Below are 25399 nucleotides of genomic sequence, written 5' to 3' on the forward strand. Positions count from 1 at the left end.
GACGATTTATAAAATTAGATTAGTTTATTTACGAATGGCTGAGATTCTTTTGCAGTGTGTGATTTCTATAAGATCCCATAAAAGATTGTCATCATAAAAACACTGGCCATTCAAGATTGATAAGTCTCCAAAAAAAATGGCATTGCACACACAAAATACACATGCACATATCAGTACATTCAAGTCCATGTCACCAAAATAGATTTGATTTACAAAATAAAGTCTTCAATAAAAACATCTGGATAAGAGTTGTTTTTTTTACAACCAGGTCAGAGTCAGAGCAAGTATTCAACTAGTCTGAAAAATCCAAGCTTTAAAATCATTCTGTTGTGTCGTTTTACTAAAATAGCAGAGCTACATATTCAGTTACAAAAATAGATATATTCCTGTCTCTACTGCTGTGTTTCCGCTCTATGCATATACTGTAAGTCACTACTTAGAGTACTGTTGAGACGATTGTTTTGCTAGGACATGTGAGAGACAAATGAAGATAAATACATACAACGTGACAGTGTTTTCAGCAGGAAAGTGGAGTCAGCATTTCTGAAGCCTAGTTATGTCTACCGGATTTCAATTCAAGTCAATGACAGGAAAATAAAGTAAGAACCAGTGGTGAGAAGTAGCCTAAAGTGTGAATCCTAAGGCAGGATTCATACAATACGAGCCAGGGACAATCTTTACGAAAAATGTCTCTTTTCCAAAAGGGTACAAGGTTGATGATGTGGGAGAATGATAAGCAACGGTTGAGCGCCAATGAAACTTGATTGTATTGAAACATATACTCTACATGTGCTTCTTCTGACCCTACCTAATACAAATTCAACACAGCTTCGACATTGAGAATGTGAATTTCCACAACAAAGTAAATCTATCAGCTACCTGAACCTGACAGCATGTCTCTGTAGGGGTAAACATCTCTGATTCTCCGAAACCAGTGATTGATTGAACTCCCGAAATGGTTTTCTAGGGGCTAGGCCAACGCCTCAGGCAAAAACATTCAAGGGCATCATTCTGGATGTGAGACGGAGACAGCGAGATAGTTTAGACTTTGACTCTAAAAAGAAAGGCTAGAGTCTTTGTTTAATTGATCAGAGAGAATGCTCAACCGAGAGACAGGTAGCTATCTAAGTTCTTAGGGTCAAACTCCCCTTTCCTCTCTAGGACTATATACAACTTCTCTATTGGGACGGGGCGCCGTGTGATGAGAGGAAGAGGCAATAACAGAATAAAAAAACTGATTGGTTTTTTCAAGTGACGGATGACCACCCATCAGAGAAACCTAATGAACAAATGTGCGAAGGTCCCAGGTTCCTGTGATTCACATTTCTACAGCACAACACCCAGACATGGTCCTCTGGCGCTCTCTGGCGTACATTTAGATCATTACACCCGGTCTGGATGCATGCACCCTGCAGATTTATTCAAGAGAATGCATATTAAAACCTTCAACTTGGGGATATATGGCCCATCTGAGATCGGCTTTGATAAACAATCTACTCAAAATACTGGCTGATCATTATTCTGATGTCAAAACCTCCAAGCACCATAGTATTTAACATTCCATCTCTAAACGACAGGAATGGGCATATATATTTTTTTATTCACATATATACAGCTATTTCAGATAATTCCCTGATTTTGGTCCTTTTCCATCCACTAAGTTATTGCTGAAGAGCGTAATGTAAATACTTCATAGATTATACAGTACACATGCTGACTGACAACTCCTCGCTGCTGTGGTAGAAAGCTTCACAGATCTATCTTTCTGTCAGTGAATGTTAAGAGCCTTTTGCAGGGGCCTCTCCAAAAATATGGATCCAATTTACACAGTGAAGTCTGTTTACAAAATGATTGGTTAATTCATTTGCATTGACATCCCATTTCAATACATTCAGTGTGATGCAATCTTCTAGTTTATAAACCACTCTACACTTCTGTTCTAGTCAACTGGAGTTGTTACATAGTATTGCGCCGGGTTCATAAAAAAGGGGGAAAAGTCCATTAGCGTTCCCCGTAAAAATCCACAAACAACCAAGCATTTCGCTACACCCGCAGTAACAACTGCTAAATATATGTGTCAAATCTGATATATATTTTTTTTAATAAAATAATTTAAAAAATAATAATCTAAAGCCAAATTGTCACCTAAACGCCCCGTCTATACAGTGAAATGGACGACAATGGTCACAGCCTGGTCAAATAAGTAACGCATTTTCAAAAAAACTATGCAAAGTTTCAGTTGAGATGAGTGAGTAAGTGGATAAACATTGCGATGTAACTGTCTGAGTCTGTACATTATCTTATTTTGGAGTATAGCTCGGTGTGCGCGAAGAATGTAAACGCATCGTCTTGTCTGACATCCGTATTACACCATGTAGCAGCATGCGAAGTAGTGGGTAGAGAGCATTCAAAACCACATACATATGACTACACCTGAGTGTTCTAGAGGGTTTGAGTCCCTTGAGGGGGAAACGGTCTGTCATCGCACCCCAGCTTAAGGTACATCCCCCTTTAAACACTCAAATAAAATTAACATGGATAACCCTGGGTAGAACTGTGTGTGAAGCGAATGGTAGGGGCCCCAGAGTCTTTCCTGACCAGGTTCACGTGGTCAGGGAAATACTCCTGGCCCAACAAATGAGCAATGGTATTGTTAGCTTAGTGATTATAGGCTTCTGTCTGCATGACTTGGAATGAGCATCAACTAGAGTGAATGATTGAATACAGGGCTGGGTAAAGACTGTACCCTTTGTGATATCGCCTAACAGGAATTGTCTGGCGTCTTAAACAGCTGGATAGAAAGGCTTGGCAGCCAATTCACATATCAGCTCGAGTTAAAAGCTGAGAGACTCGTGGCTAAACTGTCATAGAAGAGGTCATGGGGGGGGAAAAACTGTCTGCACGTCCAACCCTTTACAATAGTAACAATCCAGCCCAACCCTCAACAGCCCCCACCAATAAAACAAACACTACATTATAGAAACATGCAGATGTGTAAATAAATACTCTTATTCAGCATCTAGGACCTATGAAAAACACTGGCGCATTCACCACTAGAATGTATTACATTTACATTTACATTTAAGTCATTTAGCAGACGCTCTTATCCAGAGCGACTTACAAATTGGAAAGTTCATACATATTCATCCTGGTCCCCCCGTGGGGAATGAACCCACAACCCTGGCGTTGCAAGCGCCATGCTCTACCAACTGAGCCACACGGGACCACAGGGGGTCCCGTTACTACTACAGCGCCTCGCGTCATAGCCAAATAGTGTTCCTTGTTGAGTCTACGCTACAGACAACGTAGGCCTATTGACTGACTGGCTAACTGACCGACTGAAAGCCAATGCGACCTGAACATAAGGAATGGCTATTTAAGTTATCCTGCTCCCCCCCAGCAGCATACATAGTAGAGACAACCCATAGCATTGAGTGTCCATACCTGACATACCCCTAAACCCTCACCTCTGCTCACCTTCCCACATCCCAACAGAGAAATCACACTCAAGCGGGCATGACCGAAGAGCTAAAACACCCCTCGTTCTTGGACCACTTGGACCACTCCTCCTTTTGGCTGGTGGTGGCGACCCGCTCAGTGGATCGGTCCATCTAATACAGAGGGGTGTATGGTGGGGGTGGGATCAGGAGACGCAGAGGGAACTGGGGACGGAGGCCAGGGTGCAGACGGGGGTGGGAAGGCCATAGAAGATGGGGTCTGTGAGGGGGAAGAGGAGAAGAAGGAAAAGGAGGACCCCCAGCAAGTAGCAGGACAGGACGGTGAGGCGGTGGGGGTGCTCCAGGGCCACGCCAAGGGCAGGGAAGCCCATGTGGTTACAGAACGAGTGGCACAGCACCGGCCCCACCAGGTGACCTGACGACCAGAGGGGAAGGGAATGACAAGACTGCATATAATGCATACAGGTTGGTATTACAGTACACAGTAGTGGTGGGTGGGGTGAGTTAGCCCCAAACAATGTGTAGTGCCTAGAGACATAGCATTTATGTAGAGCTTTCACTATCTGAAACAAAATGAATCTTATATATTAGGCGTGTGTGTTTTCAGTACACCAGAAAGAGAGAAACTGTAGGCTCACCTGTTCTGATGAATATGAAGGCAGTGTAAGCTCCAAAGACAGCGGTGTAGGAGAACTGGAATACTGCAAAGCAAACAGCACAACAAGTCATTAACTAACCACTCCTAAACAATCTAATGGGTGCATGGGAAAAGAAAGGCACAACAAACTAGCAGCACATGGAAGTGGAGGTAGAAGAACAATGAATATGGTACGGTCCTTACCTGCAGCGAGAAAGATCCCAGACAGGGTGCCCTGTCTGAAACGCAGCAGCTCGATCACGTGATGAAAGTGGGCTGTGAAGAAAACGGTTGACATTTTGCACAAGCAAAATAACCATTATGTTTCAAATAGTTGGGAAGGGCACACTATCCTAGGAGAGTTCAGAACACTGCAACTCACAATTGATTGCATCCAGCAGTTTACTAAACACAGGTTAAATCATATTCCCCTTATAAAAACGCTCATCTTCGCATATATACACCGCAAATTTAAATGCAGTACATGGCACCGACATAGACTTACATAGACACACACATTTTAAGAGTTGTTCTAATTAGCTATTTTTTTCAGTTGGGATCGAGGAAAGGTCTAGAAGATCCCCCCCGTGCTGTTTTTTGGGTGGGACTCACCCACTCCGAAGAAGAGGGGGCAGGTGAAGATGGCAGTGGAAGGACTGGTGCAGGGTACCAGCATGGGCAGCATACAGGCCCTGAACACCAGCTCCTCAGTCAGAGGGGCCACCACCTGGTTCCTCAGCCAGCGCATGTCACTGAGGCACAGAGCCCAAAACCACGGGTCTGTGGAAGGGAGAGAAAGCTTTAGAGAGATGAGGTATGCGATACTGTGCGTGTGAGAGAGATACTGTACACGTCTAGGAAAAATGGATGCACTTAGGGCTGAATCCTACTTTGAGATCGGCACACTTAACTTATAAATCATGCATTGGTGTCCGTGAACAAAACTCAAGTTAAGCGTGCAAATCTTAGGTTAAGATTTAGGCCATAATCTAAATTTGACATATAGCAGAAATGAATAGTCTCCACTCCAGGATAACACAGTAATAGACATATTGGGTGAATAATAATCTCCAGACAGTATCTCACCAAAGGTCACCCGTATCCCATCCATGAAGCCCCAGGGGCAGTCCATAGCCAGCTGGATCAGGGGGCCAACGAACAGCACCTACCAGAGCAAAGGTCAGAGGTCAACTAACAGTCAGACCATAGGCAGAGGTCGATCAAAGCGAGATTCTATTACCATGGTGAGCAGCAGAGGCAGAATGATGGCTGGGATGAGGCCCTCAAAGCGAATGCCCATCAGAGCCAGCAACGAGGGACCAGACTGTGGAAGAACAAAAGGAGACATACTGATGGAATTCATGGAAATGTTTTCATGTGTATTAGGGATGTGAACGTTTAAACGTTAAAAAAACTTTAAACAAAATTGGGATTCTTAACATTAAGAAAAATCGCTAACCGAGAAAGAGCTTGGATGTTTTTCTTGCCCCGGAAAATTAAAAGCAGAGTGCAGTAATCCCAAAACCTTATATTCTGTGTTATAGCCTAACTAGACGCGAGGCTATAAAGGCCTGGGGAAAGTTGTGTAATTTAAAGGTAGAAAGTAAACAACATTGTGGGTCAATTTCCGCAACAACTAAGAGCGTTGAAGCGCGAGGCTCAACTTCTCCTCTGTTTTGAAGCCCTGGCTACCATGCTGTGAACAGCGTGAAGCGAACCCGTGCACGTGAGAGCAGACACTGTATGTGCGTGTCTGTGTGACAGCATAGTGTTGCATCACACTCATCTCAGTATCCTAGGCCCTGCTTTACTGAAGTTGAGAAACTACAAACCCCCAAAAATTGCAAGATACAGCTTTTGATTCCTGATAGGCATAGCGCATGGTTTTGACTCCGTCTGCCTGGTGTCCGACCTGCCTATACTGTGCCCCTCTCTCTCCGTCCCTCGCTCACTGTGAAAGATGCGAGTGTTTGTGTTCTCGGAAGTACGGCAACTCAAATCAGTCACCTCGGTTTCAAAAATACTGAATACTGAATTCCTAGTGGAATCTAATATTGACACAAAGAAATGGGAGTCGATGTGCAAGGAGTCGAGGAATCCATTTGAGTCGACACTCCACCACTATGTCATAAAAAGTTTAAGATTCCAGTGCATCGGTTAGCGAGAGCCCAAACCAATCCAAATAAAGCATGCATCGTAAGAAAAATGATTCAAACCTTACGAAATCTGCGGTTTTTATTTTTTATTCTAAAAAATGACTTGAATCTGTAGTGACAGAATTGATGAGTCCTCTCCTTCAGCCTAACATTTATGCATGTAACTGCATATGACAATGATCTACAATTCGGATAACAACTGTGCCCACAGTGCGGGAGACGCAGCTGCTCACTCCAACCAGAAGGCGGCCTACCCTATCCCTGTTCTAATTAGAGGTCGACCGATTATGATTTTAACACCGATACCGATTATTGGAGGACCAAAAAAAGCCGAAACTGATTAAATCGACCGATTTTTATATATACATATATATATATATATATGTAATAATGACAATTACAACAATACTGAATGAACACTTGTTTTAACTTAATATAATACTTCAATAAAATCTATTTAGTCTCAAATAAATAATGAAACATGTTCAATTTGGTTTAAATAATGCAAAAACAAAGTGTTGGAGAAGTAAAAGTGCAATATTTGCCATGTAAAAAAAGCTACATGGCAAATATTGTATAAGTATAAGTTCCTTGCTCAGAACATGAGAACATATGAAAGCTGGTGGTTCCTTTTAACATGAGTCTTCAATGTAGGACTATTTCTCTCTATACCATTTGTATTTCATATACACTGCTCAAAAAAATAAAGGGAACACTTAAACAACACAATGTAACTCCAAGTCAATCACACTTCTGTGAAATCAAACTGTCCACTTAGGAAGCAACACTGATTGACAATAAATTTCACATGCTGTTGTGCAAATGGAATAGACAAAAGGTGGAAATTATAGGCAATTAGCAAGACACCCCCAAAAAAGGAGTGATTCTGCAGGTGGTGACCACAGACCACTTCTCAGTTCCTATGCTTCCTGGCTGATGTTTTGGTCACTTTTGAATGCTGGCGGTGCTCTCACTCTAGTGGTAGCATGAGACGGAGTCTACAACCCACACAAGTGGCTCAGGTAGTGCAGTTCATCCAGGATGGCACATCAATGCGAGCTGTGGCAAAAAGGTTTGCTGTGTCTGTCAGCGTAGTGTCCAGAGCATGGAGGCGCTACCAGGAGACAGGCCAGTACATCAGGAGACGTGGAGGAGGCCGTAGGAGGGCAACAACCCAGCAGCAGGACCGCTACCTCCGCCTTTGTGCAAGGAGGTGCACTGCCAGAGCCCTGCAAAATGATCTCCAGCAGGCCACAAATGTGCATGTGTCTGCTCAAACGGTCAGAAACAGACTCCATGAGGGTGGTATGAGGGCCCGACGTCCACAGGTGGGGGTTGTGCTTACACAGCCCAACACCGTGCAGGACGTTTGGCATTTGCCAGAGAACACCAAGATTGGCAAATTCGCCACTGGCGCCCTGTGCTCTTCACAGATGAAAGCAGGTTCACACTGAGCACATGAGCACATGTGACAGACGTGACAGAGTCTGGAGACGCCGTGGAGAACGTTCTGCTGCCTGCAACATCCTCCAGCATGACCGGTTTGGCGATGGGTCAGTCATGGTGTGGGGTGGCATTTCTTTGTGGGGCCGCACAGCCCTCCATGTGCTCGCCAGAGGTAGCCTGACTGCCATTAGGTACCGAGATGAGATCCTCAGACCCCTTGTGAGACCATATGCTGACACATGCACATTTGTGGCCTGCTGGAGGTCATTTTGCAGGGCTCTGGCAGTGCACCTCCTTGCACAAAGGCGGAGGTAGCGGTCCTGCTGCTGGGTTGTTGCCCTCCTACGGCCTCCTCCACGTCTCCTGATGTACTGGCCTGTCTCCTGGTAGCGTCTCCATGCTCTGGACACTACGCTGACAGACACAGCAAACCTTTTTGCCACAGCTCGCATTGATGTGCCATCCTGGATGAACTGCACTACCTGAGCCACTTGTGTGGGTTGTAGTCTCCGTCTCATGCTACCACTAGAGTGAGAGCACCGCCAGCATTCAAAAGTGACCAAAACATCAGCCAGGAAGCATAGGAACTGAGAAGTGGTCTGTGGTCACCACCTGCAAAATCACTCCTTTTTTGGGGGTGTCTTGCTAATTGCCTATAATTTCCACCTGTTGTCTATTCCATTTGCACAACAGCATGTGAAATTTATTGTCAATCAGTGTTGCTTCCTAAGTGGACAGTTTGATTTCACAGAAGTGTGATTGACTTGGAGTTACATTGTGTTGTTTAAGTGTTCCCTTTACTTTTTGAGCAGTGTACCTTTGACTATTGGATGTTCTTATAGGCACTTAAGTATTGCCAGCCTAATCTCGGGAGTTGATAGGCTTGAAGTCATAAACAGCGCAATGCTTGAAGCACAGCGAAGAGCTGCTGGCAAATGCAGGAAAGTGCTGTTTGAATGAATGTTTACGAGCCTGCTGCTGCTTACCACCGCTCAGTCAGACTGCTCTATCAAATCATAGACTTAATTATAATATAATAACGCACAGAAATACGAGCCTTAGGTCATTAATATGGTCAAATCGGGAAACTATCTTTTTTAATTTTTTTTAATGTTTATTCTTTCAGTGAAATACGGAACCGTTCCATATTTTATCTAACGGGTGGCATCCCCAAGTCTAAATATTGCTGTTACATTGCACAACCTTCAATGCTATGTCATAATTATGTACAAGTCTGGCAAATTAATTACAGTCTTTGTTAGGAAGAAATGTTCTTCACCCAATTCGCAACGAGCCAGGCGGCCCAAACTGCTGCATATACCCTGACTCTGCTTGCACAGAACGCAAGAGAAGTAACACAAATTCCCTAGTTAAAAGAAATTCATGTTAGCAGGCAATATTAACTAAATATGCAGGTTTAAAAATATATACTTGAGTATTGATTTTAAATCGGGTATAATCGGTGTCCAAAAATGCAGATTACCGATTGTTATGAAAACGGCCATTCCGATTAATCGGTCAGCCTCTGGTTCTAATATTTGTAAGCAACATCTGCACGGCACCTTCAGCATTCAGATGTTTGTACAATGGTTTAGCAACATTAAATCATAGGCTTGATTAAATTGATGGACGACCAATGTAATTTGCTGGGTCATTGTTACCAAATGCGCTGTAGAAAACGGTGTTATATCAAATATATTTCAAATTTGAGATTCTTCAAAGTAGCCGCCCTTCGCCTTGATAACAGCTTTGCACACTTGGTATTCTCTCAACCAGCTTCATGAGGTAGTCACCTGGAATGCATTTCAATTAACAGGTGTGCCTTGTTAAAAGTTAATTTGCAAAGAGAAACGACAGTCCATCATTACTTTAAGACATGAAGGTCAGTCAAAACGGAACATTTCCAGAACTTTGAACGTTTCTTCAAGTGCAGTCGCAAAAACCATCAAGCGCCATGATGAAACTGGCTCTCATGAGGACCGCCACAGGAAATGACGACCCAGAGTTAACTCTGCAGCAGAGGATAAGTTCATTAGAGTTACCAGCCTCAGATTGCAGCCCAAATAAATGCTTCAGAGTTCAAGTAAGACACATCAATAGTTCAGAGGAGACTGTCTGAATCAGGCCTTCATGGTCGAATTGCTGTAAATAAAACACTACTAAAGGACACCAATAAGAAGAGACTTGCTTGGGACAAGAAACACGAGCAGTGGACATTAGACCGGTGGAAATCTGTCCTTTGATCTGATGAGTACAAATTTGAGATTTTTGGTTCCAACCACGTATCTTTGTGAGACACAGAGTAGGTGAACGGATGATTTCTGCATGTGTGGTTCCCACCGTGAAGCAGGTGGTGTGATGGTGTGGGGGTGCTTTGCTGGTGACACTGTCTGTCAGTGATTTATTTAGAATTCAAGGCACACTTAACCAGCATGGCTACCACAGCATTCTGCAGCGATACGTCATCCCATCTGGTTTGCGCTTAGTGGGACTATCATTTGTTTTTCAACAAGACAATGACCGAAAACACCTCTAGGCTGTGTAAGGGCTATTTAAACCTGGCCTCCACATTCGCCCGACCTCATCCCAATTGAGATGGTTTGGGATGAGTTGGGCCGCAGAGCGAAGGAAAAGCAGCCAACAAGTGCTCAGCATATGTGGGGACTCCTTCAAGACTGTTGGAAAAGCATTCCTCATGAAGCTGGTTGAGAGAATGCCAAGAGTGTGCAAAGCTGTCATCAAGGCAAACGGTGGCTACTTTGAAGAATCTAAAATATATTTTGATTTGTTTAACACTTTTGGGGTTACGACATGTGTTATTTCATATTTTTGATGTCTCCACTATTATTCTGCAATGTAGAAAATGAGTAGGTGTGTCCAAACCTTGACTGGTACTGTATCTACAGAAATAACAGAGCCTGCTTCTGTTGCCTGTTTGAGCGTTTGTTTAATAGCCTACTGATTCCGTGAGCACCAAGCCTAACGACATGTCAAGTAAACAAATGTGGCTATTTTTAATCTTTGCTTTGCTGTTATATAGGCTTTACACTTTTTTTATGTTAGAACAGCTTCTGTTATTATTTATAGTGTATTTAATGTTTACACTGTTTTGTCAGAGAAATGTATAATAATAATTATTATTTTTCTTGATCTCCTGCTTATGAATATTATAATAATAATAAGTATTATCATTAGTAGGCTTAGTATAGCAGCCTTGTATCACCACAATCGAGCTGTAGGCCTTATAAGCACATCGTAGGTCAGGTAATGTAATTATGTGGACGAGCACAAAACACCATTTTAGTCACGTCCGAATCTGCCATGTCCGTTATTAATTACATGGCAGGACAGTAACAATTCTAGCCAGAATAAAATACTGTTTTTTGCCTTACTCCTCTGGTAATCCTAATCCGGTGCGAATCGACATCCCTGTGTTTTGAGAGAAATGTCGGAGTTTGACAGGTGTTGCTTGCGGTTTGCGCAAGAAAACAATAACTGATTGATCTAAGCGCTGCGCATAAGCTATATATGAATGGCCTACAGTACATGTAGCCTATCAACTTTCACAGAATCCTTCTGTTTATATGTTTTGTGCGTATGAATTTAATATTGCTCAACTGCATCAGTAAAAAAAAATATTGAGCCTATTTAATGCAACCCTTGCTGTTCATAGATCGCAAAAGCAGCAGCATATAACTGACCTAATTTACCATTTCCAAACGGTTAACTTTCTCATCCATATAATTAAAATGCATCTCAAGTGCAATTGCACTGTTTAGCTCACATCTGAAGGCTGTGGGACATTTAGGACATCTAGAATATCGCCAAAATATCCCACTGATTATGATCACACTTCCTCAATTCAAATATTATAGCGACACTATAGGAACGATGGTCTGGTATGGTTTAGAAACTTGGGAACCAAGCTAGTGTTAACAGTGTGGCCCTACCAGCTGAACATGTTGAAATACTGTATCTTCATGCCTAGAATAAAAACCTCTAGGCTTCCGTCACAACTGTCAATTTATTGGAGAAAAAAAAATTATTACAGTAAAAACTAATCCTGTCTGAATCGTCCTCTGGAATAACGGACATTCTGGAGTAATAATTACATAGCCAACGTTCTCTAGTAATACTAGTCCCGTGCGAATAGGGCTTTGGTCACGTGCATACCTGTCACGTAAAGAGAGCAAGGACATTCCGAAACAAATTAGGGATTTCCGTAACAACTTTCTAGTCACATGGCTGTAATTATGTTGTCGCTTCTGCAACACGGACAGCGCGATAAACACGTTGATGTTCTGTGGTGTTCGCTGCAGCTGGGAGTAGAGAGGGACAACGGGTGCTAGTCAGTCACTCGCTGTCATTTAAAAAAAAAATGTAACACAGCGCAGCAAGTCTGAGCCTAGCCGGGCACAATCAAATCAATTGCAGGTTGGACACCCTCTAGTTATTTGTGTTTAATTATTTAAATCAAACAGTGTGCCTAAAGCATCAAACAAGCTGAGTGAATATAGTTGATTTGATTAAAACAAATAGGATGTGCCAATTTGGAAAAATACAATTTTCTTGTGGGGGGGGGGGGGGGGGGTTCATTACAACCAATGACACACACACACAATATGTGTAAGTTTACATACACCTTAGCCAAATACATTTAAACTCAGTTTCACAATTCCTGACATTTAATCATAGTAAAAATGCCCTGTCTTAAGTCAGTTAGGATCACCACTTTATTTTAAGAATGTGAAATGTCAGAGTAATAGTAGAGAGAATGATTTATGTATTTCATCACATTCCCTGTGGGTCAGAAGTTTACATACACTCACTTAGTATTTGGTAGCATTGCCTTTAAATTGTTTCACTTGGGTCAAACGTTTCGGGTAGCCTTCCACAAGCTTCCCACAATAAGTTGGGTGAATTTTGGCCCATTCCTCCTGACAGAGCTGGTGTAACTGAGCCAGGTTTGTAGGCCTCCTTGCTTGCACACGCTTTTTCAGTTCTGCCCACAAATGTTCTATAGGATTGAGGTCAGGGCTTTGTGATGGCCACTCCAATACCTTGACTTTGTTGTCCTTAAGCCATTTTGCCACAACTTTGGAAGTATGCTTGGGGTCAATGTCCATTTGGAAGACCCATTTGTGAACAAGCTTTAACTTCCTGACATATCTTGAGATGTTGCTTCAATATATCCACAAAATGTTCCTACCTCATGATGCCATCTATTTTGTGAAGTGCACCGGTCCCTCCTGCAGCAAAGCACCCCCACAACATGATGCTGCCACCCCCGTGCTTCACAGTTGGGATGGTGTTCTTTGGCTTGCAAGCATCCCCCTTTTTCCTCCAAACATAACAATGGTCATTATGGCCAAATAGTTCAATTTTTGTTTCATCAGAACCAGAGGACATTTCTCCAAAAAGTACAATCTTTGTCCCCATGTGCAGTTGCAAACCGTAGTCTGGCTTTTTTATGGCGGTTTTGGAGCAGCGGCTTCTTCCTTGCCGAGTGGCCTTTTAAGGTTATGTCGATATAGGACTCGTTTTACTGTGGATAGATACTTTTGTACCTGTTTCCTCCAGCATCTTCACAAGGTCCTTTGCTGTTGTTCTGGGATTGATTTGCACTTTTCGCACCAAATTAAGGTCATCTCTAGAAGACAGAACCTTCAGGCGTTTGGAAATTGCACCCAAACATGAACCAGACTTGTGGAGGTCTACAATTTATTTTCTGAGGTCTTGGCTGATTTATTTTGATTTTCCCATGATGTCAAGCAAAGAGGCACTGAGTTTGAAGGTAGGCCTTGAAATACATCCACAGGTACACCTCCAATTGACTCAAATGAAGTCAATTAGCCTATCAGAAGCTTCTAAAGCCATGACATCATTTTCTGGAATTTTCCAAGCTGTTTAAAGGCACAGTCAACGTAGTGTATGTAAACTTCTGACCAACTGGAATTGTGATACAGTGAATTATAAGTGAAACAATCTGTCTGTAAACAATTGTTGGAAAAATTACTTGTGTCATGCACAAAGTAGATGTCTTAACTGACTTGCCAAAACTATTGTTTGTTAAAAACACATTTTTGGAGTGGTTGAAAAACGAGTTTTAAATGACTCCAACCTAAGTGTATGTAAACTTCCGACTTCAACTGTACATACATACATACACACACAAAGCCATCGATCATGTGACACCACTTATTCCTATGTAAAGTCTCATTAGCGCATTGAAGACAAATTAAGACGGTTACGATGGCGACTCATGGAGACATAACATGTGCAGTTTGAGCTACTCCAGGGCCTTTTCTCATTTGGGAAAAAGTCCGTCCTCCCTCCTCCGTGACCCGTAAACCAATAAGTGGTTGAGGAGAGTGTCAATACATTAGTAGGCAAATGGAAGACGGTCCTCCCCTCATGATAGTCTCCTTTTGGCAAGGAAGCACAAGTGTTTCCAACCAGAATCCTTTGCAGAAGAGTTTTGAAATCTGCCACACCCCCTTTGAATCAGCTATTGTTTTCTCTAACATTTAATAATTATATTCTACTTATCTTTCTATAAAATGTATTTCACAACTAGCAATTTAATTTTTTATCATTTTATACATATTTTGGGATTCCACCCTGTAAACGTAATTTGACACGCGTTTGGAGAAGGGGAGTCTCATTTCTAACAAATGCATTTTCGTCCTCTTTCCCTCTCCTCAAAGCATCTCCTCGATTACCTTTGACCTTTTTCAAAAGGTGGCCAGAGAGGAAGCAGGAGTTGAGCAAACCAATTGAGAAAAGACCCAGGAAGTGATGGGGCTGGCTACCTCAGTGCTGCCTCCTCTCATTGTGTAACTAAAGTTGAAGGCTGACCCGGGGTACTGCAGGCTGCCATTAGCAACAAACTTATCCTTAGAATTCTTCTGCGTGCGATTTTTTAAATAAAATCAGTTCAAGGACATGCAACAGGTGTATTAGAAGCAATTATTGGTACTATCATTGCCGCCCCCCACACACAAAAAAAAAGAATTACACGAGGATCGCAATTTTTCCATTCACTATAATGGGGGATCCTGTTTTCTGCAAACAATGCCTGCATTAATGCGGTCAGACCTGAACTTCCGTGGCTTCAATGAGAAGGGTCGCTCTCCCCTGATTAAAACAGATCAAAGATTTTAACCAAATTCGTAGTCAATGCACTTTGCCTTTGTAGGGCAGTATAGCAGTCAGCCTATAGCTGGGTTCCATAAGGCGGCGCACAATTGGCCAGGCGTTGCCCGGGGAAGGCTGTCATTCTAAATAAGAATTTGTTCTTAACTGACTTGCCTAGTTAAATAAAGGTTGCTGAGACAGTGCTGTGTAGAGACTCACCATCACACCAGTGTACATTTTCCATGCCCACACGAAGACAGGCGACATGGCAGATACGATCAGGACACTGGTGAATCGCCTCTTGATAACAGCCGGGTGGTCTCTGGGGGGCAAGCACGTGACGGACACACAAGCAGACACGTGTCAAAATTACATTTTGTTAACAAACAAACCCCTCAAGAAGCTAGTATAAGAATACTGTAGTTCAGCAGGAAACAAAATAAATAAACCCAGATGCGTTTGATTGCGTGCTAATTTACCAGCAAATAATGGAATAAGCGAAGGCTTTGATTTCTGGTCAAACAGACGAAAAGGGGTTCTTAGATAACATCTACCAGCAAAAGTATTCAGGTAGGCCCATTAAAAACACAAAAACAGAATAAATGTTGAAGTTAAGAACCCTGACAACTAATATCAACATTTATTTAATGTTGCTGAAATGATTTGCCTTCTGTAAGTTTAAGAAATATTGCCTAGTGTCTTGTCATTCTGTTAAAAAAAAACATCTTTAAAACATTTCTTAATTTCTCTCACTCATGAGATAGTCAGAGAAAAATACTAGTTGGTAGGTATATCAACTTTGTTTATGATTTATTAAGTGATTAAAATGTGTCATTCTGTTACAAAATCCGTAACTGAATAAATCTTTAACAGAATGATTTCAATTAATTGGCTAAAATGGGAAATGATAGTCACAAACCAGTTGGGTCACCTGCTACTGTCCTCCCTTCCACAGGTGTTAATCAACTTCACTTACTGTAGTATATAACCAAAATAGTTTTAAAAACACAAGGTGTCATATTATAGCTGACACCCCATTCTTTCTGCTGACATATTTTAATCTTAATTCAGAGTAGATATTTAACAGTTTTTTGGGGAAAATGTGGGTCACAAACTGAGGAGATTCTGTCATTCTGTTACAAAACTTTACATCTGCACTGTTCTTAAGTAAAATGTTTTTGTAAAATGTTCAGGGGAAATTGTTAAAAGCAGTCCTTGTGCATAGAGTTGTATGGTTTCTTTAAACTTTGGTATCAATTATTTTTGTTTGGCATACATTTCAAGGTGAAAAGTCGGAGTTCGGCTATCGCTCATCCATATATTTTTATGTACATATTCTTATTCATTCCTTTACACTTGTGTGTATAAGGTAGCTGTTGTGAAATTGTTAGATTACTTGTTAGATATTACTGCATGTTAGAAGCACAAGCATTTCGCTACACTCGCATTAACATCTGCTAACCATGTGTATGTGACAAATAAAATTTGATTTGAGTCTCAGCGTCATTCTGTTACGATGGAATTGCCCCCAGACTGCTGCACGAAAGCCATGCTAGCTATTTAGTTCCCCAATTTAGCTAGCTACCACCTAACAGGCGCCGACAGGCTAGCTAACTACAGCTCCCACATTCCTCTACAGCATTTTCTACGAATCAAGAAAGTAAAGAAATTGAATAAACACGAGGCTTACCTGGGTAAGTCACTTCTCCATACGTATAAACTCCCGACGTAGGAGCAGGCAAGCAGCAAACAGGACAGTACAGACACCCAGCATATTCCGTCTGGAGGAACAAACTCGCCATTGCCGCGCCACACTTGGTTTGACATAAGATTTGGCGTTAAATCGTCATCCTCTACCATGGCGAGGGGACAGAGTCAATGGTTGTGTTTAAACGAAGAGCTTATGTCGTGGTGTAGTAATTCGTGAAAAGATTCATAAAAGCAAGATAAGAAAAATGTCAGTTCTCGATCACATATCCTGGCGGTATAATATAACGTCATCACGTTGCGTCGGATGCACACCTTCCCATGATCAATGCACTGAGGATCAATCATAGGGTGCGTTCGTAAATTCACTTTGGAGTGCCAGTAGGGCTCAGAGTGCGCTCTGGGCGTTCGTAAATTCAGAGCGTTGTCAGATTGTCAGTTCGTAAATTCAGAGCGCACACTGGACGCTCTGGTCGAGGAGTAGGGTTGATCCGAGGGTTCTGATCTCACAACGGTAATCAAGCACCCAAGCTAACTCCAGACATATATGAGAGAACACCTCCCTCACTCTGACCATTTTACTCGCCCTGGCAGGGCTGGTTGGGCAGTTTTCATATTATCCAGAGCGTTGGTGACTGTAACTGTTCTGCTGGGAACACTTTAATTACGCTTTTTTTTTGCCGACGTTTACTGACACCGGCCATATTCAACCGATGTTGAGCGTTCATAAATGCATCAGTTATTCTGCTCTCTGGCACACTCAGACGAGTGCTCTGAAATCGGAGTAGATAGCCAGAGTGAATTTATGAACGCACAATAGAGTCCCACAGAGGAGAGCTGTGCTCGAATACCCATACTAACAAACGTTATACTACGTACTTAATGAGTATATACTATTTGTTAATTTTGGTATACTGTAAACGAACGGTATCCTTAAAATTGAGCGTACTAGCTTCGCCTGTGTACCGGAAGTTGATGCTGTTGCTATGCAACCTCTTGCTAGCTTGTTAGCGTAACAAATTACTAGCAAGACATTTTATGACTGGGTATGTTAGAAAATTCAATCTGGAGTGCCAGAGTGCGCTCTGGTCGTTTGTAAATTCAGAGCGTTTTCAGATGGTCTGTTTGTAAATTCAGAGCAGAGCGCACACTGGATGCTCTGGCCGAGGAGTAGGGTTGACCCTAGCGTGCACCCAAGCTAAGAGGAGATGCTCTGAAATCGGAGTAGATAGACAAAGTGAATTTACGAAAGCACCCGAGTGTCCATTGAGAACACACAATGACTACACCACTTCGCGAAGAATGACGGGAATAATCAAGTCAATAAACGTTGGGTAGTTAATTAGATAGCATATAGTTAATATACTGGCAAGTTTGATGTATTAGTAGTCAACTAACGTTAGGTAGCTAGCTAACATACCGGTACATACTGCTGTAATGATATGCTAGGTGGTTCGCAAGGATAGCATAGCTAACAAATTGTCAGCCAACATAATGTGTAAGGTAACTTATTTGAAAAGTCATTACTTTATTACATTGCTCAACATTTTCTTAACATTTGTCATAATTAATTACAACAATGAATTCCGCTCTCGTTGGACTTCGGCTGCATATTTTCCGCCATTTTCTAAAAATCTGAAAACGATGTGAAGCCACGCCTTTTCTGAAGAATTGTATTATGGGCCCTAAAAGCACAGAAATAGTGTCCACTGCTTGTATACTTTGTATTTTGGAAAATGTAGTATGACATCCGGGAACTTTTGGCATACTAACTATATCCATTCTATGACCAATAAGCATACTATGTACTCAATTTACGTCAGACATAGTACGGTTAGTGCAGTTAGTATGAATATTCGAACACAACTGAGGTGTGATAATACCCATAAAATCTAGCGGTCAAACAGGGAAATGGTTCCAATTGTTTTCCACCATAAATTTTTCCGACAGGGTATTTTAGAAACACTTAAAATAAGGGCTGTGTCGAGTGTAGGCTTCCCCTAATGTGATGTTTTGATAACCATGTAAATCTCTCTCGGACAATGTGACTTTTATCAATATATTTGGCTCTATTTACTCTCAGATTCAAAAATGCTAATTAGCATCAAAGTAGACATCACGCAAAACTACAAATCCCTGCAAGCTCCAGCACGTCATCTCTAGCTGGCACCTTTGCTAACAGGTATTGTGTCAATTTAAAACTTGCACAAGACACTTCACAGAATTGTCCATTTAAAAAAACGTAGCCAATTTATTCATTGCTACATTTAGCTAACGTTAGTTCATCCAGAGATTTTTACCTTTTCCTCAAATGGTCTTGTCCAGATCATCATGGCATTTGTAGTTCTTTATGATAGCCACATTAGCAGCTAATTAGCATTTCATTTTTGGGGGGTAAATACAGGCAAATATATTGATTAAAGTCACCTTGTCATAGAGAAATTTACACGGTTATCAAAACGTCACACCAGGGTAAGCCTACACAAAACACAGACCTTATTTGTTTCTAAAATCCCCTCCCCTAATTGGAGTACATTTATGGACAACAACGCTTAGGCTTCTTCTTCCAGCTTCTACATACTATATACATTTGACGTACACAGTATATTTTACAAAAGTTATCTTTTGTTTGTTTTTAGTCCCATCCATCAGCTCCACTCAACCCCTCCTATATACAGTGCCTTTGGAAAGTATACAGACCCCTTGACTTTTTCCACATTTTGTTACGTTACAGCCTTATTCTAAAATTGATTAAATAAAAAAATTCCTCAGCAATTTACAGACAATACCCAATAGAATGCTATTCATTGACTACAGCTCAGCGTTCAACACCATAGTGCCCTCAAAGCTCATCACTAAGCTAAGAACCCTGGGACAAAACACCTCCCTCTGCAACTGGATCCTGGACTTCCTTACGGGCTGCCCCCAGATGGTAAGTGTAGGTAACAACACATCCGCCATGCTGATCCTTAACACGGGGGCCCCTCAGGGGTGCGTGCTCAGTCCCCTCCTGTACTCCCTGTTCACTCATGACTGCATGGCCAGGCACGACTCCAATACCATCATCAAGTTTGCCGATGATACAACAGTGGTAGGCCTGATCACCAACAATGATGAGACAGCATATAGGGAGGAGGTCAGAGACCTAGCCGTGTGGTGCCAGAACAACAACCTCTCCCTCAACGTGATCAAGACAAAGGAGATGATTGTGGACTACAGGAAAAGGAGGACCGAGCACGCCTCCATTCTCATCGACGGGGCTGCAGTAGAGCAGGTTGAGAGCTTCAAGTTCCTTGGTGTCCACATCACCAACAAACTATCATGGTCCAAACACACTAAGACAGTCGTGAAGAGGGTACGACAATGCCCAGGAGACTGAAAAGATTTGGCATGGGTCCTCAGATCCTCAAAGGTTCTACAGCTACACCATCGAGAGCATCCTGACTGGTTGCATCACTGCCTGGTATGGTAACTGCTCGGCCTCCGACCGCAAGGCTCTACAGAGGGTAGTGCGTACGGCCCAGTACATCACTGGGGCCAAGCTTTCAGCCATCCAGGACCTCTATACCAGTCGGTGTCGGAGAAAGGCCCTAAAAATTGTCAGGACTCCAGCCACCCTAGTCATGGACTGTTATCTCTGCTACTGCACGGCAAGCGGTACCGGAGCGCCAAGTCTAGGTCCAAAAGGCTTCTTAACAGCTTCTACCCTCAAGCTATAAGACTCCTGAACTGCTAATCAAAGGGCTAACAATGCCCCTCTTTTACGCTGCTGCTACTGTCTGTTTATTATCTATGTATATTCACCTTAACTCTACCTACATGTACATATTAATTATTAATTACCTCAATTACCTCGACTAACCGGTGCCCCCGCACATTGACTCTGTACCGGTACCCCCTGTATATAGTCTCTCTATTGTTATTTTACTGCTGCTGTTTAATTATTTGTTACTTTTATTTTTTTTAAATTACTTAACACTTTTTTAAACTGAAATTATTGTTGGTTAAGGGCTTGTAAGCATTTCACTGTAAGGTCTACACCTGTTGTATTCGGCGCATGTGATTGGTTGGATGCCACCTGTGATTTTGATTGGATGCCACCTGTGGTAAATTCAATTGATTGGACATGATTTGGAAGGCACATACCTGTCTATGTAAGGTCCCACAGTTGACAGTGCATGTCAGAGCAAAAACCAAGCCATGAGGTCGAAGGAATTGTCCGTAGAGCTCCGAGACAGGATTGTGTCGGGGCACAGATCTGGGGAAGGGTACCAAAACATTTCTACAGCATTGAAGGTCCCCAAGAACACAGTGGCCTCTATCATTCTTAAATGGAAGAAGTTTGGAACCACCAAGACTCGAGCTGGCCAAACTGAGCAATCGGGGGAGAAGGACCTTAGTCTGGGAGGTGACCAAGAACCCGATGGTCACTCTGACAGAGCTCCAGAGTTCCTCTGTGGAGATGGGAGAACCTTCCAGAAGGACACGAATCAGGCCTTTATGGTAGAGTGGCCTGACGAAAGACACTCCTCAGTAAAAGGCACATGAAAGCCCGCTTGGAGTTTGCCAAAAGGCACTTAAAGGACACTCAGACCATGAGAAACAAGATTATCTAGTCTGATGAAACCAAGATTGAACGCTTTGGCCTGAATGCCAAGCGTCACATCTGAAGGAAACCTGGCATCATCACTACGGTGAAGCATGGTGGTGGCAGAATCATGCTGTGGGCATGTTTTTCAGCGGCAGGGACTGGGAGACTAGTCAGGATCGGGGCAAAGATGAACGGCGCAAAGTACAGAGAGATCCTTGATGAAAACCTGCTCCAGAGCTCTCAGGACCTCAGACTGGGTTGAAGGTTCACCTTCCAACAGGACAACGATCCTAAGCACACAGCCAAGACAAAACAGGAGTGGCTTCGGGTCAAGTCTCTGAATATCCTTGAGTGGCCCAGCCAGAGCCAGGACTTAAACCTGATCGAACACCTCTGGAGAGACCTTAAAATAGCTGTGCAGCAACGCTCCCCATCCTATCTGACAGCGCTTGAGAGGATCTGCAGAGAAGAATGGGAGAAACTCCCCAAATACAGGTGTGCCAAGCTTGTAGTGTCATACCCAAGAAGACTCAAGGCTGTAATTGCGTCCAAAGGTGCTTCAACAAAGTACTGAGTAAATGGTCTGAATAGTTATGTAAATTTAATATTTTTACTTTTTAATAAATTAGAAAAAAAATCTAAAAATCTGTTTTTGCTTTGTCATTATGGGGTATTGTGTGTATATTGATCAGGGGAAAAAACGATTTAATACATTTTAGAATAAAGCTGTAACCTAACAAATTGTGGAAAAAGTCTGAGTACTTTCCGAAAGCAATGTATCTCTGAACACCATCCAGTTTTGATTTCTATTTGCCATATATTATTAAACTGTGCTGTGATGTTTCACAAAAGTTCTGAACCTTTCTAGTCTCATAGTATCTACAGATTGTAAATTAAAGATACATTTTTTTAAGAGTATTATTATATTAGGGGCCTCCCGAGTGGCGCAATGTCTAAGGCACCAGTGCTAGAGGCGCCACTACAGACCTGGGTTTGATCCCAGGCTGTGTCGCAGATGGCCGCGACCAGGAGACCAATGATTGAAAATTGGCCCAGCGTCATCCGGTTTAGGGGAGGGTTTGGCCGGCTGGGATGTCTTTGTCCCATCACACTCTAGCAACTCCTTGTGGCTAGCCGGGCGCATACACACTGACTTCGGAGGCCAGTTGTACGATGTTTCCTCCTACACATTGGTGCGGCTGGCTTCCGGGTTAAGGGAGCGTGTGTCAAGAAGCAGTGCGGCTTGGCAGGGTCGTGTTTCGGAGGACGCATGGCTCTTGACCTTCGCCTCTCCCGAGTCCATATGGGAGTTGCAGCTATAGGATAAGACTGTAACTACCAATTTGATATCACGAAATTGGGGAGGAAAAGGGGGTAAAAAAAATTAAATTAAGAGTTATATTATAAAATGTATCGATTGACTATGACCTTTTAAATCACTCAGCAGGGCTACATGCAGAGTTAGCGACAGGTAAATGTTGCAATTCTTCAGCCATTCCCGAACCTGCGACCAAAAACAAGCTACATACAGTATGGACAGTACCAAAACAAGACATTATCTAATGATTCTGTCTCTTCACAGCAAAATCTTCAGAACTGGGATGGTTGTATCCCCCATATAAATAACATTATACTGTTTGCAAGAATTTTGTATAATAATTTAAATTGAAAAACAGCTGTACATTTTTTGGTCCTTAAATGAAACTGGTATGCTTTTTTATACAGTACCAGTCAAAAGTTTGGACACACCTACTCATTCCAGGGTTTTTCTTAATTTTTTACTATTTTCTTAATTGTAGAATAATAGTGAAGACATCAAAACTATGAAATAACACAAATGGAATCATGCAGGAACCAAAAAAGTGTTAAACAAATCAAAATATATTTGAGATTTGAGATTCTTCAAAGTAGCCACCCTTTGCCTTGATGACAGCTTTGCACACTCTTGGCATTCTCTCAACCAGCTTCACCTGGAACCCATTTCCTGAAGATCCCGACAAACACATTGCTTCCAGAGACAGTTTGGAACCTTGTAGTGAGTGTTGCAACCGAGAACATAGGATTTTTACACGCTAAACGCTTTAACACTCAACACTCGTTCTGTGAGCTTGTGTGGCCTACCACTTCAGGGCTGAGCCGTTGTTGCTCCTATAAGTTTCCATTTCACAATAACAGCACTTACAGTTGACCTGGGAAGCTGTAGCAGGGCAGAAATTTGACTAACTGACTTGTTGGAAAGTAGACTTTTGGCCATGTAATGTATTTTCTGTTATTTTTCCTTGGAAAGAGGTAGCACATACGTTTTTAAGCAAGTCAACAACTTGCTCTTTCTTCAATTTTACAACCTCTATTATCACATCACCCTATAATATAGACCTGGAGGTGTTTCTTAAAAGAAAAATACATGATCATTCACACAGAATAATCTACACACTGCCTTGGCAACTGTACCTTCCTGAACAGCGCCTCTTTACAGTAGCCTACCAACTGTACAAGCATCACGCGCATGGGCTGGGATCAGCAGGTAGGTGGAGCCAGCACATTTTGCAAATCTTACGCAAGAATCGCGGAATCCTGATCAACCGCAGAGAGGCAATAATGTGGGCGATGGTGTGTCGGTGTTACTCCTGTGTTTTTCCCAAGGTAGAGTGCTAAAGAGAGATGGGCGTGACAACGGGCTGTCTGGACCACGAATAGTCTCCGGGAGGAAAGAGCATCTCGCAGTCTCCGATGTACCCGATGACAACGGAGAGGCAATGCCGACTGTCCGGTCCACTGGTTGTTCCATCCAGCATAGCTTCGCAGGTGGTGTTTTAACAACGGCACGACGTCCGATATTGAGGCCGCACGGGGATTGACACAATCCAAAAGGGAATAAAAAATCTAACGGACCTCCTTCGGCACACATTAGCGGGTATTTATTGATTAATTTGCCAACCTGTTCAATTAGGCTACTGTCCATCAATGTGTGTTTTGGTGCTGAAGTGGGTTGACAATTGGCCTGTCTTATGTCTTTTTTTATTTTCTTACATTCATGATAGCAGATAGGATAGGCTATTCTGTTGTCTGTGCGTGTGTGCTTGCGTGCTTGGTGATGTCTTATTATTGTAGTATTTATTGTCTGTGCAGTGGATTCCCTCGTGTACTTCCCTGCCTCAAAGACTGCTGTGCTATGGAGCAGAGAAACGTTAAAAACAAATAAACAATTATTACAATGGGTAGGCTATTAAAAAAGCACTAACCTCAGTAGGTCTAAAGATATTGTAATTACCAGCCCATCATAATCACTTTTCACCATAACATGTCATTTTTTAATATAGCCCAATATATTTTTCCTGCGATGGTTCTTTCAACAAGCCTACATTAAACAAGGTTTTAATAGCTGCCATATTTATATCCAACTGAAATGTCATCTTCCATGCTATTACGGATATGATTATTAGGACCAAAATGACAAGTCATTGTTAAAATTATTGCGTCTCCTTGGCTATAGCGATCATAGGCGTCCGTCGTGAGCATAACAGAGGGAGACGCAATCCTCTGCAATCTGGCCCTTGGAAGCACAGAGCAGAACCAGTCATGATCATGTTCTCAGTGCCCAAGTCAGTGTGTAGCTTAGTTGGTTTACATTACATATCAAAATATGTTTAGCTTAGCCCTATCGCATAGCTGAAGGACTGAGCATAGCCTGTTTATTCTGGTTAGGTGTTTGGCAAATGATGTTATTTGTGGAGGCCTGCTTGCCGAGAAAACAAAATCCTGTACGCATGATGATAATGGGGAACAAGATGTCTCACAACTCCCTCAGACTTTGGAGTGCAAGTATACATTGTGGAACCTGGAAGTGTATACATATTATTGAGCAGGTTTGGTTCCATTAGGGCCTCGTGTCCAACACACAGAAACATATATATAATTGTTTAAGATAAAATAAGCTGTATAGATAAAGATCTTAGAAATAAACAAAGCCCCAGTCTAATAAATCTGTGTTAATTTGCCATTTACTGTATTATGTGCACAGTATAACACACACACACAAGCGCACACACACACACACACACACAGCAATCAAATCCAAATATATTGGTCTCGTACACATATTTTGCAGATGCTATCGCGGGTTATGGAAATGCTTTTGTTCCTAGCTCCAACAGTGCAGTAATAGCCTACCTAACAATACAAAACATAGAATTAAGAAATATCAAAATATTAGAGGTCTGGAATATAAATACAGTACCAGTCAAAAGTTTGGACACACCTACTCATT

At 42.2% G+C, this 25399-nt stretch overlaps 2 protein-coding genes across 2 annotated transcripts in view; one reads left to right on the forward strand and one right to left on the reverse strand.

Annotated features, from left to right (window-relative positions):
• Window positions 1-16920, reverse strand: LOC139561343 (CAAX prenyl protease 2-like). The gene is made up of 8 exons (XM_071378369.1): window positions 16525-16920; window positions 15054-15156; window positions 5336-5419; window positions 5182-5260; window positions 4708-4875; window positions 4300-4371; window positions 4097-4159; window positions 1-3873 (listed from the first exon to the last, which is right to left on the reverse strand). The coding sequence occupies exons 1-8, from the start codon at window positions 16692-16694 to the stop codon at window positions 3644-3646; spliced, it is 969 nt and encodes a 322-aa protein (XP_071234470.1). The 5' UTR covers window positions 16695-16920; the 3' UTR covers window positions 1-3643.
• peli3 (pellino E3 ubiquitin protein ligase family member 3) overlaps window positions 16410-25399 on the forward strand; it is a 24116-nt gene continuing 15126 nt past the window's right edge. Inside the window, exons 1-2 of the mRNA XM_071378368.1 lie at window positions 16410-16528; window positions 23553-24046. The gene's annotated coding sequence lies outside the window, so the exon portion shown is untranslated. The remainder of the gene's footprint in view (window positions 16529-23552; window positions 24047-25399) is intronic.

Source organism: Salvelinus alpinus, chromosome 31 (genome assembly GCF_045679555.1).
Source record: "Salvelinus alpinus chromosome 31, SLU_Salpinus.1, whole genome shotgun sequence".
Classification (NCBI taxonomy): Eukaryota; Metazoa; Chordata; class Actinopteri; order Salmoniformes; family Salmonidae; genus Salvelinus; species Salvelinus alpinus.

Bases quoted from the DNA above. Each gene is read 5' to 3' on its own strand.
- LOC139561343 (XM_071378369.1), bottom strand. From the start codon at position 16,694: ATGGTAGAGGATGACGATTTAACGCCAAATCTTATGTCAAACCAAGTG. The intron at 15,157-16,524 runs GTAAGCCTCGTG...CTTGCCCCCCAG, and splicing joins TGGAGAAGTGACTTACCCAG to AGACCACCCGGCTGTTATCA. The intron at 5,261-5,335 runs GTAATAGAATCT...TTGCTCTGGTAG, and splicing joins TGCCTCTGCTGCTCACCATG to GTGCTGTTCGTTGGCCCCCT.